Source organism: Cyanistes caeruleus, chromosome 7 (assembly GCF_971803275.1).
Source record: "Cyanistes caeruleus chromosome 7, bCyaCae1.hap1.1, whole genome shotgun sequence".
Taxonomy (NCBI): Eukaryota; Metazoa; Chordata; class Aves; order Passeriformes; family Paridae; genus Cyanistes; species Cyanistes caeruleus.
The window spans coordinates 36,450,107-36,465,794 of record NC_141707.1 but is presented as its reverse complement, the minus strand read 5'-3'; the positions used below and the strand labels follow the sequence as shown (position 1 = coordinate 36,465,794).

At 37.0% G+C, this 15,688-nt stretch overlaps 1 protein-coding gene across 2 annotated transcripts in view; it reads left to right on the top strand.

Annotated features, from left to right (window-relative positions):
* LRP1B (LDL receptor related protein 1B) overlaps positions 1 to 15,688 on the top strand; it is a 623,130-nt gene that overhangs the window by 580,677 nt on the left and 26,765 nt on the right. For both annotated transcript variants that reach the window (XM_086896592.1, XM_086896593.1), the window contains exons 82-83: positions 51 to 176; positions 7,336 to 7,500. In XM_086896592.1, the coding sequence (XP_086752718.1) occupies positions 51 to 176; positions 7,336 to 7,500 (291 nt within the window). The remainder of the gene's footprint in view (positions 1 to 50; positions 177 to 7,335; positions 7,501 to 15,688) is intronic.

Sequence of the window (15,688 nt, the reverse complement as noted above, 5' to 3'; positions counted from 1 at the left end):
AATCAAAATAAAACAAAACAGTATTTCTAACATTTTGTCTTTTTAAACAGTGCCTAATCCCTGCTTGGACCTGACGTGTGAATTCATTTGTTTACTCAACCCTTCTGGTGCAACATGTGCTTGTCCAGAAGGAAAGTCATTGATGAATGGAACATGCATTGATCAGAGCCTCCTAGGTAGGTGATGAAAACTGCAGGAAAACCAGAAAATAAACAGCTGGTCAGTTTTGGTCGTTGCAAAAGGCCAGGCTGGCTGTGAGTGCAGAGTTTTGTGATGTTGTTCAATAAACAGCTAAAATTGAAAGGTGAAGAAAAAATAATCCCTGACTGAAAAGATACCTCCCCTGCTAATATTCATCAAAATGAAAAATGAGCTTTCAGCTTAACTGGTACAAGGTGATACTTAAAAGTGAGTGGGTATAAATACTGACCAGAAGAAGTTTGAAACTCACTGAGGTGTTTTGGAACCCAAATTAAACGTGAGTCATTTAGGAGAAAAAAACACTTCAGCAATGGTGAAAAGGCAGTGAGAGCAACACAGCAAACAATAATGACTTGGAGGTAACAGTCAAAGAAAGTGAAAAAATCTTGCAGCACTTTTGTCTAAAATTATATCTTCTGGGAACCTCTATAATGACTAATACTGAGACACAGGAAACCAGATTTCAGGAGAAAAAAGCCTCTAAGTTCTTACTGTATTTTAGCGATGGAAAGGAATCTTTTCCATAGAAGATTAAGTACTTTAAAACTGTCCTAGCTCTAATTTAGGGCAAACCTAGTTTGGTCATGCTGCTGGGATGTTTTCTTAGCCAGCTTGAATTTTAAAGTCTTCTGGAAATCACAGAATAGCATTTCTTGTGTGTATTATGTGTATTAGGATGTTTTTCTGATGTTTAATTGAAGGCTCAGAAGTGCAAGTGATGGATATTTTGGTGAGATCCTCTGTGCTTAAAGTGCTCAATTTAGCAATTAAATTAATTTACCTGAAATTTTATAATTCTCTGGGGAAAATCTCACCAATCTATACTGCCTAGACTTTAAATATTGAATTAAGAGGACTGTGTTTTAATGTTCATGATGTGTTATAAATAAAACTGTTCAGCTCTGGACACAAATCAGTCAGACCCCTCCTGCTTCTCCAAGTGTCAGCTCTTTGTCCATCTCAGGTAGACACTTGCCAAGAATTCCTGGTGTTACATCAACACTTAAAAATTATTTCAAATTACCCATATTTATTACTGAGCTGTTAAAGAATGGACAAAGAAAATAAATTTGTTTTTCATTGAAGACTTTTACCAGTTTGAACTCATAATTTCAGTAATGCTCCATTTTTACTAGTGGGCAAAAAGATTATGCTATGGTAATGCTTTCAGGAATGTGTGTTTTTATTAAAGAAAGATCTAAAGAGGTTTTTAAATGACTTGTTGTAAGTTTTTATGGATAGACAGAAAATGCCTAGAGAAGCATTTTTAATATATTGATAATTTTCAGTACCTTCCCATGGCTGCAATATCTGTTATGACTTTTTAAAGGACTGCTGAATAAGTGTTTCCTTAGTGTTTTATTTACAGTTATATTCCAAGTAAAGTCTAATGTAGGCTTTTTCTTACTATTTTTTTTATCTATTATTTTTTTTAATAGTAGACTGCAAGTTTTGTAGTATCACAGACAGATTCAAACTATGAATTGAAACTGCTGTATCATAGTACTCTCTAATAATGTTTTTTGTAGTATTTCGAGTTTTTTTATTTTTTCCTATTATTAAGTGTAAGTGGATGTTAAATGTTTGTCTCTTGCTGACACTCCAGCTTCCAAGTACCAGCAGACATTTCTGGAAAGATCAGAGCTGACCCCAAGATCAGCATCTTGAACTGATATAGGTTTATAATTAAAGGCTGACTGACAGTTATTTGTCACTAATAGCCTGGAAACAAAAGCAGAATCAGTTTATAAATCAGGTTCTTTTCCTTTAGGAGGTTATACAGTACAGAATACAAACCAGGAGCTTCAGTTTTCCTTTCCTGATGGCAATCTAGAAAATGTATATGAAATATTCCAGACCCCACACATTCACCTTGTTTAAAGCTATTCAGAGCATTTTTGGCACAGTTAAGGATGTCCATAACCCAAACAGAAAATCCTGCCTTACTTGACTGTAGACTGTTGAAGGGTGGCCTGACAATCCAAAGGGAGGTTATTCAGATGTATTTTTTTCTATTGGTCTGCAAAAAAATCCTGATTCAAAGTCAGTCAAAATATTCTTGTTGATTTTGGTGGTCTTCTGCTATTTTAGGTCTTGTAAGAAGTCTTTTACTTTTAGAAATTAGTATCAGTTGTGTATATCGAGAACTGTACTTTTTGAATAATATATAATTCAAGTTACAATGGAAAATAGTAAAATATTGAATAGTCATAATATATTTAATGTGTTTGAGTGTTTTTTGAGTCTTTTAAAGTGCAGTAAGGAAGCTAGTAATAGATTTCCATGACTTGGCAGAGCCAAAATGGGACAGCCATCTCCAGTTCAATTCAATTCCTTCTTAGTCTGTCTACCACAGTGTGGTGGCTGCAAGGTAATGTCAGTCTTGTTCTGTTCCTTGTGCTTTATTCCAAAAACTGACTCAGATTCTTGTTCACTGGATTGTTCAGTTTCTTACTTTTTTTTTTTTTTTTCTTTTTAATCAGAAGAAAATTATATAACTCCTAAAATTCTGCATACTGGTACTCCTGGCTTGGTCCATTCTGTTATTTTTCTTGGTGAATCCTACGTGAGGAATTTTAAATATTGACTCCTCAGTGGTTTTCTGTAAGACTGAATCCAGATTGCCTCAGACAGCTGTTTCCCCAGCACCTCAAGCAACTGATGAGAAACAGCTTCTGGGTTTGATTTGGAGTTTTCAAGCTGGAATCATTACAACATATGGCAGTATTGCATCGTTGGGAATGTTTGGGGTTTTTTTGTAACAAAGTGAGTACAAGTTCCAGTGTTCTCTGAGATAAGCTTCCATCTCATTTTTCCCTGGATGGCTGTGACTGATGGACCAGAGTTCTTTTGGGGTTTATTTATTACCTAAAACAGGCTGGACTTTTTCAGTTTAGAAGTTACCCTTTCATTTTCCTAAAGGAAACAGCAGAGAACCACCTCATTTTCCTAAAGGAGACCCCCGGATTTGCATTCATTAGGTTTCTTGTATCAAACTGTCTGTAGCACAATGAAGCCTAAAATGTACCCAGAGGATGAAAATGGAGAGAGTTGCACTGGAGGAAGACACAGAGCCCCACAGCTGAATGAGCAGGAGTAATGAACATTTCCAAGAGTTCCCTGCTCTGGAGCCTCACGTTCATCACTTTCCTCCTAAGAGGGGAACATTTCTGCTCTTTTGCTTGAATGGAAAGCCTGAGGAAAAAATTCCAAAGACTTAGAACTGATGCTGCTTCTGAAGAGAGATGAAACATTTAATTTATTATGTTGTTCCCTCAGTTTCTGTGGGGATTTACCCACTGCATACAGAGATTTCAGGCAGAGAAAGTGCTTTTGCTGGGGTTGGAGAGGTTCATCCCTTCCTTTTCAACCCCAAAGTCTCCCTCAGGGAGAAGGAGCTACTGCACTTTGGTCCATGCTATCTTCTGGGGGGTTGTGCTGCTTTTTCAGACTTCTTAGATAACAAAAAAAAAAAAAAAAATTAAAAAAAAAATATTACAAAGAAATCTGCTTCTGCTTTGAAAAAAAACTTCTATTTACAGCATTTCTTCTGTATTTACAAAGGGTTATTGTTCTGAGAGTTGTTTCCCAGTACAGAGAAAAATGGGTGTCAGTTAGATTTTCTCTCTGTGAATCCTTTTCTTAGCCATTCTCTTCCTTTTAAAATTGTAAAGACAACAGATTTTTTTAAGAGGGAAAAAAAAATAAAAGTGAAGGGGAAAAACAGAGGAGCATCTGTCTTACAGCCTTCAGACAAAATTTGAGGAGAGCAACTTGTTCTGATACTTTTCAGCATATGGAAAATTGTACAACTCTCATCTGAAGGAAGATTTATTGAACCTTTCCTCAGCTTTAGAACTCTGCTCTCTGTCCTTGTTGGGTGCATTCAGGTCAGTAAAGGATGAGCTGCACCTTTGTCCAGTAGCACCTTTGCTATTCTGCTGAGAACAAATGACTTTCTGCCCCATGGGATGAGTAATTCCCACTGTGGGGAGGGAAACTTTTCTTGTTCCAAGGAATGTAGGTCCCAAACCTTGTGCTCTGTAACATCCTCTCCCCATTTAACTTGTCTAGTCCAGAAATTGGGAGATACTTCAAAAGGGAGAAAATAGCAAAAAGATGCATTTTTCTCAAGAAAAAGTAGGGTTGTTAAAGAAATGCCAATAAAAGGTGTGTCTTGTGTAAGTGGGGGAGAGGAATGGAATATCAAAAAATTGAACCAGTGAAAGAAAAATATGCCAGTAGAGTTCACAAAGCTTTGATTTGCTGTTTTATCAGTGTTGCTTTATAAGATTTTCCTTTTGCTTCCTGTAAAAGGGAAGAGTCAAAGATGGAGCTGATAAGCCAAAGTCTATTAATGTTTGTGTCAAACAATTTTACTGGGAAGGAAAACATAAGAGAAATGGCAAACCAAAATTCTTTGATTATGAATTAAAGATGTTAAGATTAAAAAAGGGAAAACAAGGCAGCAGAAGACTATATACCCAGATTAGGGGAGAATATATAAAATTACATCATCTTCTTTCATGTTAGAGGGATTCAGTAGTTAGACTATGAGTAGGATGACAATGAAATACCTCTGTTATTTCAGAAGTGAAAAGAGCAGCTGAGAGGTCTTTAAGCCTGAGTTTAGCAAGCTCAGAGCAGCAATGAATACTGGAGTTAAAAATTTTTCTTATTTTGTCTTTTTAACAAGTTTGATCCAAGGGTAGGTACTTGCTAGAGCTTCTTCTTTCTGAGATATTAATTCAGTAATTACAATTAACTGTATTTAGCTTTTTATATCAATTCTTCTGTATTTCTCTCCTGTATTCCTTTTCTTCCTGTCTCCTCCCATGGAACTGTTCTGCTCATGTCTCCCACACAAAGGCAGGCATGTCATCCCTTTTTGTACTCAGTTGATGTGAATCAGTGTAATTTGTTTCTTGTATTTATCTCCAGACAACAAAGCAGCAGCATTAAACTCCATATATTGCTCAAGTCTAATATACTATTTTAAAACTGCCTTTTCCATTGCACCTTTCAAGCCTCTTTCTCAGCTTATTGAAAGTCCAAAATTGCTGTATAACCATTTCTCTATTCCATATTAGAGTAGTACTGAAACTCTTGAATTTAAAATGTTTCATAGAGAACAAAACCAGTAGTAATTTCCATATTTTTTTTTCCAAATTTTATGTCTTAATTCTGTGGAACTGCTCTAAAAGAGAAATAGATGATGTTTTTAATGCACTATCAGAAAGGTTCATAAAAATGAGAAGTTGTCTATACTTCACTCTTATTTATTCTGGTTTTGCCAAGTTCTGCTCCATAAACTTATGACTAATAATAAGTAAAACAGATAAGATAAGCAAAACAAAAATAGACCTTATCTCCAATAAGATATGCTACATTATCCATTCAAACAACTTCTATAATGAGTAACTGAAGAACAGTTCATGGAACATCAAAGGATTTAATGAACCACCCAAATTAATAAAACACTGGTGCATCCTCAAACTCCCAAATACAATGTAGCTTTCTTACCACAATTGTATATATCCAAGGTGGATACCAAAAAATCAGGTGCAAACAGGATTTCATGTTCTCATTGTAGAACACATCAAATAATGAGGTGCCAGACAGCCCACCACGGGAACTTTAAGATTTTCTGCCTAGCTGCAGCTTAATTTTAGACAGGTACAATTATCTGAAAAAAGAGAGTTGCCAGAAGTTTTGTTTAAATAGGTTCCACCTCAGTTTTTGTGTCTGCACCATCCCAGCACTGCCTGTGACCCTGCTGAGGAGGGCTGAACACACCTTTGGGTACATCCAAAGGAAGAGCTCTGCACAAGCACAGTTGTATTCCCAGGTTTTACTGAGTTCTTTTTGGAGAGAAATTTTTAGGTAGAGAACATCCAACATTCCTGAACTCTGGACTTGCAACACATCGTGCTTCTTTAAACCCCAAAGGAGTTGCTGTGTCTGTGCTGTGCCAGTCAATGTTAGACCTCAACCAGTAAGGGACAAAGAGGAACTTTGACTCTTTTTCATTAATTGTTTGACTAAAGCAGATGAATTCAGCAACATTCTTGCAGCTGGTGGATCTATTATTGAAAAGTTCTCAGTACTTATGGCATCCCTCTTGTTTAAAACCATGTTGGATCAATTCCTGGATTAGTTAGGAAGCAGCCTGGCCGCACAGGATTGTTTTACTATGTGACAAATGAAGTCTTATTGCTGAAAGCTTGATTTGGCCTGGAAAGGTGCTTTTCTGCTCCTTTAGGATTACAGTTGTTTGTATGTTTGAGCACTGTACATGTGATCATCTATAATTAATTTGTTGTTGTTATCACTGAGTGATTTTATACCTTGTTCATTGGAATTAATAGAGGTATACTGTTCAAAGTGTTTCTAAGAGAGGCACAACTCGAAGTACACAAAGACTGAATCTGGCCTGATCAGAGTTTGTGTCCCCTTACACCTCATCACTACGAGGGTGGCACTGCTGCCATAAGAATTGTGATTGCAGAGCAGCAGGCAGCTTCCCTCTCAGGGATTTTATAGTCTGAGCAGAAGAAAAGAAATTATCAGAAAAATATGAATTAGGAGCAACAAGTTTGTATGCAAATACCAACTTTTGAATAGGATTTAAAGGCTAAATAATTTCCTTTTAAAGATTTTGGGCAGGGCTCAGTTAAAGAAGGCTGTTAGTCAGCAGAGAGTATAGGAAACAGATCCAAAAAAAGTTAATAAAAAAGGGCTCAGATCACCAGAAAATGACTGGAAGTCTTCCAAGATCTCCCAGATGAAACCAACATTCAATTTTCTAATTCTCAAGCTAGGAATTATAGTTTCAAACAAGAATTCATACTATCATTACTAACTTAGATCTTAGGGAGGCCAACTTCCCTGTGCCATGCAAGAGCTCCCACCAGCTCCACACCTCCTGAAGCCTTTCCAGGGCTTATGGTCTCCAAAGTGTGTGAGTTTTTCTATGGAAACAGAAGGAATAGTTTACTTTCTCCATTCTCCCAAGTGGTATTTTTCCCCTCACTGACAGAGACCTGTGGCTGTGTTTGAGACAAGTCCTGCTTTGCCATTACATGGAGCTGGGGCTGTTGAAGCTCTAGAGGTGTGTTTGTGTTCTTGCTGCAGATGACAGCTGCAAATTAACCTGTGAGAATGGAGGGAAGTGCATTATAAATGAGAAGGGGGATCCCAGATGCCACTGCTGGCCAAGCTACTCTGGAGAAAGGTGTGAAACCAACCACTGCTACAACTACTGCCAGAACGGAGGGACCTGTGGGGCCTCTCTCCTTGGTAAGTCCTTCTCAACTGCTCTATCCTGCTGTTATACCTGCATTAAATGTTTGAACTTGTTCCATTTTATGGTATTTTCACTTTATTTGCTTTGTCTGTGCATGAACAATATGCAAAAATAGCAGCATATTGCATGCATTTTGTAATCAAGAGGGCTTCACTTATCTGGGTGTTTCAGCACAATTAAAATGTAGAGCAGAAAAGGGAGAATATACGTAAATATTCAGTGTAAAGATCCACATGTTGAGGTGTAGCAGTGGAATTGTAAAGCAAAATGTCCAGTCAAACTACATCTACAAGTCTATGCATCTTCTCTAAATTTATATCAATTCACCCCCTAAATTTATATGTGCATACACACATATTTGCTTAAATACCTGACCTCAATCCTTAGTCTTACTGAAGTTCACCAAATAGGAATTTTATTTATCTAATTCTTAGGAAGACTTTGTTTATGAGAACTCAGATCCTCATTTTTCTGAAGGAAATTGAAATTACATCTCCTGGGTTCAGGGGTTTATCCTGTTAAAAAGCAAGCATTTGACAATTGCTCTTTGTCCCTAACACATAAGCTTTTGTATTTTGTATAATGTTTGGAAAACTGTAAAAAGAAGTACTCTAAAATGTAGCAATTCTGTGAGAAAGGAGGAGTAGAACTCTATTTTCTGCTTCAAGGAATATTTAAATATTTGCTTCAAAATACAAGAGCTGGAGAAGAGTTTGCTGCCTCTTTCTCAGCAGCTTTCATCTGCTTAAAATGCTGTGAATAATTTTCTCCTGTGTGGTGAAATGGCCATCACTCTCTGAAAAAAAGTCCAAGCCTAAGAAGTTTGTGACTGTTCATCACAGAGATCTCTCCCATTAATTCAGAATTATGTATCTGAATCTCTGTGCCAGAGGGGACTTAGATTGTAAAGATTTCCTCAACTTTCCTATGTAGTTTGGTGATTTAGCCCCACTTGCTGGCTTCTCTGGAACCTCTTCCCTTTGACTGAGGTGTGGTGGCAAAATTCCAAGTGAATGCAAGTCCAGGAATTTATTCTTTCAGTTCTGAGTAGTTGAGGGTTAATGATGTTGTTCATAATAATGACTAAATATCAGAAAATGAGGATTACTTGTACTGGAAGTTGATGAATTAGACTTTATACTGCTCCTAACATCTGATGGAACTACTGACACAAATGATAAGCAGAGATTTTTATCAATGTGGTGAGATCAATAAATGCTAAGTGAGGACGTGCAAGTGAATGGAAGTGATGGTTTAAATGGCATGCAGAACTTCCTCCTCGTCTGAAGAGAGGATGTTTATTCCCACATTTTTACATGTCTGGCATCTAATTGATTCTTTTGTGGGGTTAAAAGGCTTAATAAAATTAATAACTTGGCTCCTGGAGCTCAGCTCTGTTGTGAGTCCTGCAGAGACCCCAGGGTTTTATTTAATCCTTTTATTTTGGCAGTAGCCACAGGGCTCGCTCACCTCCAGCAGTTTGTTTTCCCTCTCCCAGGCAGTTCACACTTGCTGTGCTCACACAGCTATGCTATCACATGGATATTTTTAATTTTCATTTTCCTGCTAAATCCAGGCTCTGAAATCTCTCAGCCTTGCTAAAACAATTAGTGCAGTAGGTTTTGCCTACCAGGTTTCTACAAGTGGGCAGAAGCAAGATATGAGCAGGGTCCAAAATACACTTTGTTGAATTCTTACAGGGGCCTGGGGAGGCAGGAATCAGCCTGGGGAGGCAGGAATCAGCCTGGGGATGAAGGAATCAGCCTGGGGATGAAGGAATCAGGCTGATGTTTGGTCCCAAAAGGAGTGATGTGTCCGCACTAGTGCATTAGGGGAGCCAGCACAGGGGTGACCACAGCCCACATTTCATAGTTCAATGCCTGATTTGGGGGAATCTAAACCTTTAACATCAGCTGAAGTTTATTGTAGCACACATGACTAAAGTTTGCCTTTAAGGGCTGACACCAGCACAGAGCTTGTTCTGATGCCTGTGCATACCCACTGATAGGGGTATTACTCTGTTTTTCTGGGTCTCTTTAGTTTCATCAAATTTTTAAGAGTCATATTTCAAGTTAACCAGATGTCCTACCTGCCATTTCCAATTCATGAGGGTAGCCATGCCTTGAAGCCCACACCATAACTTTCATGTGCTGGAAATATGGTAAAAAGACCTTGTATCTTTCTAAATCACAGTGACTCCATCCAATATTCCAGATAAAAATGTTCAGGTTGATGTGCATCTCATCTTCCTTGCATGTCTAGCTCCCAGAGCCTGTAAATATTCTATTAAGAGGAATTCTCTATTTCTTATCAGGCTGTATTTCTTATCTCTATCAGTCCATAAATCGTGTGCTACTGAAACAAACTAGCATGCCAGTGAGATGCTCCTTATCACAGTTTAATCTAACCCATGATGTACTAAGGCTGTTATGTGTTTTACAGAGAGAAGTTACACTGGACTTCCCAAAAGCATTGAAAAATGTAATTAAACCCAGGAAGCTTAATTCTTCAAGTGTTTTTGTAGCAACTATTTTGTCTTTCCAGTCAAATACACAGTCCTTAAATTGGGCAGGGCACTTGTAGCTGCAGGGGATGCACAATCCAGCCTTCTCCTTGTCTCAGCCTTCCAGGCAGAGCTGCTCTGCTGTGCCAGGCTCACGTGAGAGTTGTTAGTCTGTTGTTACGTCATTCTTTCCCATTTCTATGCATAAGAATGAAAATCTTCTTTGTTACCAGGAATTGTTCCATTTCTCATTAATACTTTTAGAACTTCAACATTATATTTTGTCTAGATTTCAAGTTTGTCCTGCCAGGTTGATCTGTCTGACAGCAATACAATCATAGAATCATGAAGACTGGAAAAGACCTCTGAGACTTAACCCAGCTCTGCCAGGTCCACCACAGGTCTACAAGTGACACATCCCTTAAATCGCCGTCTTCCAATAGTTATATTGCAAACTGACTTTGATAAGGAACTCCCTCAATTTCTGTAAAGTATAAGATTACTATTTTAAAGTTGTCAGCTCAGTATCATTTAACTTTGATCTGCTGTGCTATTGCTGTCTGTACCCCTGTACCACAGTGCTCACAAGCACCTCCTCGGCAAGCAGCAGTCATACTTCTGATCCATTATACACCTGACCCATCAAACTGACCTGCTAAACTCATGCAATCAAGTTCTACATGTTTTCCCAATTTTTCCTTTTTTTAAAGTGTATTTTTGTTCCAAATGATGACAATTTTCCCTCTGGAAGTTGCAGAAGCCATACGTGTGCCAGTGCCAATCCAAAGCCATCTGCAAAATATAAATGACCTGTGATTATTTTAGCTTGCTTGACCCTCTCTTTCTTGGAGGCTTGAATTGCCCTTGTCACTTCTGAAATATTATTCTAACAGCTCTGATACAGTTGATCTCACAAGTGTCATTTTGTACACATGGCCTCTGGAGAGTTTAGGGACTCCAGCAATTTTAGCCTCATGAGATGATGCTTCCAAAGGGTCCCCACAGCTGGAAACATCCCCAAGAGCCAGGGAATTTCCTTAGAGATCACTTCTGGCTCAAAAAATGAGGAGTTTTCCTAGGAATGAACCTTGCTTCATATTCTGATCCAAATAAAATGATGCAGCATACAAAATACCCTTCTGGTGAACATGTGTGTTCTACTGAATGTGTAAATCCTCTTCCCTTTGCCCACCTAGTATAGAGTAGTAATGTGATAACTAATTAAGTAAATTGCAGAGTACTGCTAATTTTTTGAAACATGATTGTGCTAAATCTTTGCTGGATGTGTTAAGTTGTAGAACCTCATTATCTGCACACAAATGTTAATTTGTTAAACAAATCCCACTGGCAATTCAGGGATTATTCACTGTTGGCTTACTTACTGCTAAGCCTTTTGGCAAATTCCTATGTGAACGTTATATAGCCAGAGATTGGAGCAGCTTTAATTAAAATTTATAAGTTTACGACAGTTGTATTGAACTACAATAATTGAACAAAGAAAATGTCATCAGTTAATTAAAAGTACACATCTGAGACATGTAATTAAAAGTTTGGGTGTAATAATGAACACTTTCTAGTAAGCCGAATTAATGGGATTTTGGGCAAAAAAAAGTCAATGTTACCATAAAAACACACTTTGTTTCTCCATGTAGTTTAAAGTAAAAATATTGCAGCAATGGTTTGCTGATTATCTCAAACACATTAAGTTAACTAGTTCACAAAATCAGGTAAATCCCTTCATACTATACAAAAGGAATGTCTAATCATACAGAATTGTGATGTTTGTATCAAGATGAATGACAAAGATGTCTTTCCTCTAAATGAAAATGTGTGGAATATTCTGACAGAATCATTGTGTATGACGCAGATATTCCTTTATATTCTATTTTATGAGCAAAAACAAGGGGATTTGGTGCCTACTGAAACTAGTCTCAGTGAAGAGCCTGTTTTGCTAATGTTACATGAGTTCCAGGGTTTTTCCATGGTGTTGTCAGCAGGACAGGGAATGTGGGAAGGATGAGGGTGGTGTTTCACTGGAGCTGATCTCAGGTCCCAGCACTGGAAAGAACAGTCCCTGAGAGTACTCAGAGATATTTAGAAATTGTTCTTTTCTCCTTTGATTTCAATAACACAGGGAGACTCTGTATCTGTTGGGATAGATCCCAATCAGCTCACTAATTATCTTCAATAATGCAGCTTCTCTCCACTCCTATTGTTTCAGGAAAGCTAATTATGGTTCATCAGCCACACAAAATGAATTATTGCTATTCCCACAGACTGCTGATAACAACTACAAAGGACAAGATATTGCTTACAGAAAGCTCATGTAGAGCCACCTCATTTCTTTAATAGTGACAGCAAGTTAAATATTGAAATTAATGGTGCATACTCACACATAAAAACTTAAAACCACACATTGCTGGTAGTGAATTTACCAGAGACTGGAAGAAACAAATAATGTAGGTTTTGGTGAAGACATTCATCTGGATGATCTAATTTTTCAAAACTTTCAGAAAGCTGACAAAAATAATGGTATTGATCTAGGTTTTAATTATGTTTTAAATATTTTTTAGCTTTATTTGGTGTTGAAAATTCACAGTATTTCTCTGTTGCTTAGGCATTATCATGAATGAAAATTGATCTCCTTAGAATTCTGATCATTGCAAAATATATGTAAATATAAGATATATGAATTCCCAAAAGAAGTCACCCACATATTATAGGGAAAGTAAACCAAGATATTTATGAGCAATTTTTAAAGTTTATTTGAAAAGTTATTATATAGACAATAGCTATGATGTAGCAAATTAAATTGACAAACCAGGAGTAACTACAGTTTCTGTATCTAAAACTAATTGGAAGATTTTGATCCCTGGTTGGGTTTTTTTTATGTTTTGTAAGAATGGGCAAAACTATGTTTCATTTCTATGTCAAAAATTTCATCTATTTTTTCATATAAACTGAAAATAACTAATTTCTTAGGGTCACCATAATATATTCTCTTTTATTCTACTAAATTCTGTTCTGCATTAGAAGCAGTTTAGTATTCCATAAACCACTTTCCAAGTGAATATTTTTCTACATGCAAATGTGTTGTGACTCTTTCTGTTGTGGTGAGGGTCAAGAATTAAGAGGGAGTTTTAATTCTGTGTCTGTAGAGCTCTAATCCTGAGACTGCATGACCAGGGAAGGTTCTGGGGCCCTCTGTGCATGAGCTCTTCCTGCAATTTCTGCTAGTTGGGTTATGTGGCATCTTGGTTACATGACTTGACTTTGCAAACATAAATCTGTGCTTTGACTCTGTGATACAAAACCCTATGGCATCATGTGGCATTGTTTAATGCTGCAGTTTTGTTAAACTCTTCCTGGAACTATTTTTTAGTAATCTGAAATAATTTATGAGAATAAGGTAAATGATAATGTCATTACTAGTATTATTTCTGGTGTCAACACTCTGTGTATAAATAGGCAATGGACTGTAAACATTACTGAAAGTCATGTTAAATTGAGTGACAAAAATGGGGTTTAGGCTATACTGTATTAATTTTTCATTAAGCTGTCAGCAGTTTGACATGTTTATAAGTCTACTTTAGTAAAGAATAGAATAATCTTTTCTATAAACCAGAAAAATACCATTGTCTCATCGTTCTAACAAATAGAGTATTAATAATGAAAACTGATTTCTGACCTCCAAATCTGTCTTCTATCACTATTTTATATATATTATATTTTTTTACTGAAACACTGATTCAGATGAAGGATTATGTGAAACCCCCTGTCTTGGGGGCAGAAATTTAAATACAACTGTATACATGGGGAAAAACAAGTGGAATCTGTGCTAACATCTGAGTTCAACATCTTTGATTTAATGTTTAGATCACAGGGGACAGATATGAATAACCAGGCTGATGCATATTAAAGTAGTTGGAGCTATTTTTAGGTCAATGGTTTTGTTCCTGCTGTACTCATTAGAGAAAGAGACTAACTGATCTCATGGCCCTTAGGATGATTTGCAAAACACTTTAAATTAGCATAGCTTAAAATAGAAAATACAGAGAAGAATTACGTGAAGTGTGTTGTGCTAGAAGGGTAAGAAGTAAGTGAAGGAAAAAGACTGAATAAATCATTCTGAGTCATGAGTCAGAGAGGAGACAAAATGAGGGCGCTTCACTTGCATTGAAAAATTCTCCAATGAATTTGATATTAAATGACTGCACATGATTAAAAAAAGGCAGACCAGAAGAAAAATTGAATTGTGGGGTTTGTGGAATACTCATCCATACAATTTAATCTTAATTACTCAATAACACAGCCAGCTATGTGGAGAAGACAGACCAGCAAGGCAGGCAGGGTTGCACATCTCAGAGTTTCAGATGCAGCTGTGGTGAACATCAGGAGGCAAGTGGGAAAGTGGGTGTGGGTACATTGGGTTGTCAATGATAAAATCTGAGAGGTTGTTTTTCCTGTTTATGCCTGTAATTCCAGTCCAAAGGGATTCTGCATCACACATACAGAATTAATGCACTACATTAAGTAGTTCACTTGATAAACACAAAGTCATGAAATGTTTTGGGTTGGAAGGAACCGTAAAGCTCATCTTGTTCCAGCCCATCCTGTCTGCCTTTTTATTTCAGAAGGGTCCTCAGGTCCTGCTTAATTTTCATCTCTTTCATTCCTGGGAAGCCAGGAAAAATAAAAGTGTTAAACTTGGCTCTCCATAAATTTAAGAAAATCCTTAAAGCTGAATGAAAGTGAAGAGGAGGGTGGGGGAAAAATAATGTCTTGCAAGAGATAATCAAGAATGAGAATAATTTATTAGGAAGTGAGAAGGGAGATGGCTGGTTGGACACATCAGGTAATTTACTTGAAGATTATAAATGAGATTAAAAAAAACAAAGTCAGGGGATGGAAAAACATTAATGGGATCTAGAAGTTTGCTTTAAAAAAGATAAGCCTTAAGAAAATAAGACGGGAAAGTGGAAGGGTTTAATGAACAGTGGAATTGTAACAAAGCTATAAATCCTTTAGACATGAGATTTAGATAAGGAAAAAAAATGGGAAAATTACAATAGAGAAGAATCATAGGAGGAAAATGCATTGGGTTTTAAAGACTATTTTAGTATCCTTTGAAAAGAAGCTGTAGACTAGGAGTTCATTGTGTGCAAATGTTGATCCCAAAGTGTTAACTGCTTTTCAGACACTGAATATTGATGTTACAGGCATCATTGGTCCAATGCCAGACAGCAATTTTTGTGTAACAGTCTTCATTATCTGAGAGGGGTGGCATAACAAAACAGGCACAGATACTTGTGGTTTATTAAAAACTGTTCTCTAAAGTGTAGCTATTAGTGCATTGGTAAATATTTGTATTTCATGTGATTATATGTCAAGGTTTGTAGATTTGAGAATAATGTAGTGCACTCTGAAGAGACACCAATGGTGATCATACAGTCATCCTCTGCAGCAGGAGGAGCTCAGTATGACAGGATGATTTGAAGAGTTCAGTCATATCTCAAATTTCTGCTCAGGACCACCTTTGAAATAACTGTATATTTTAAATGTTGACTTTTTTTCCTCATAAGAAGGTCAATGCCTGTACTGTGTTACACTTTTTACAAGTGTAAAAATGCACAGATCCAGTTTTTGAGTGCCCATATCTCCCAGACCCAATTTTGTTT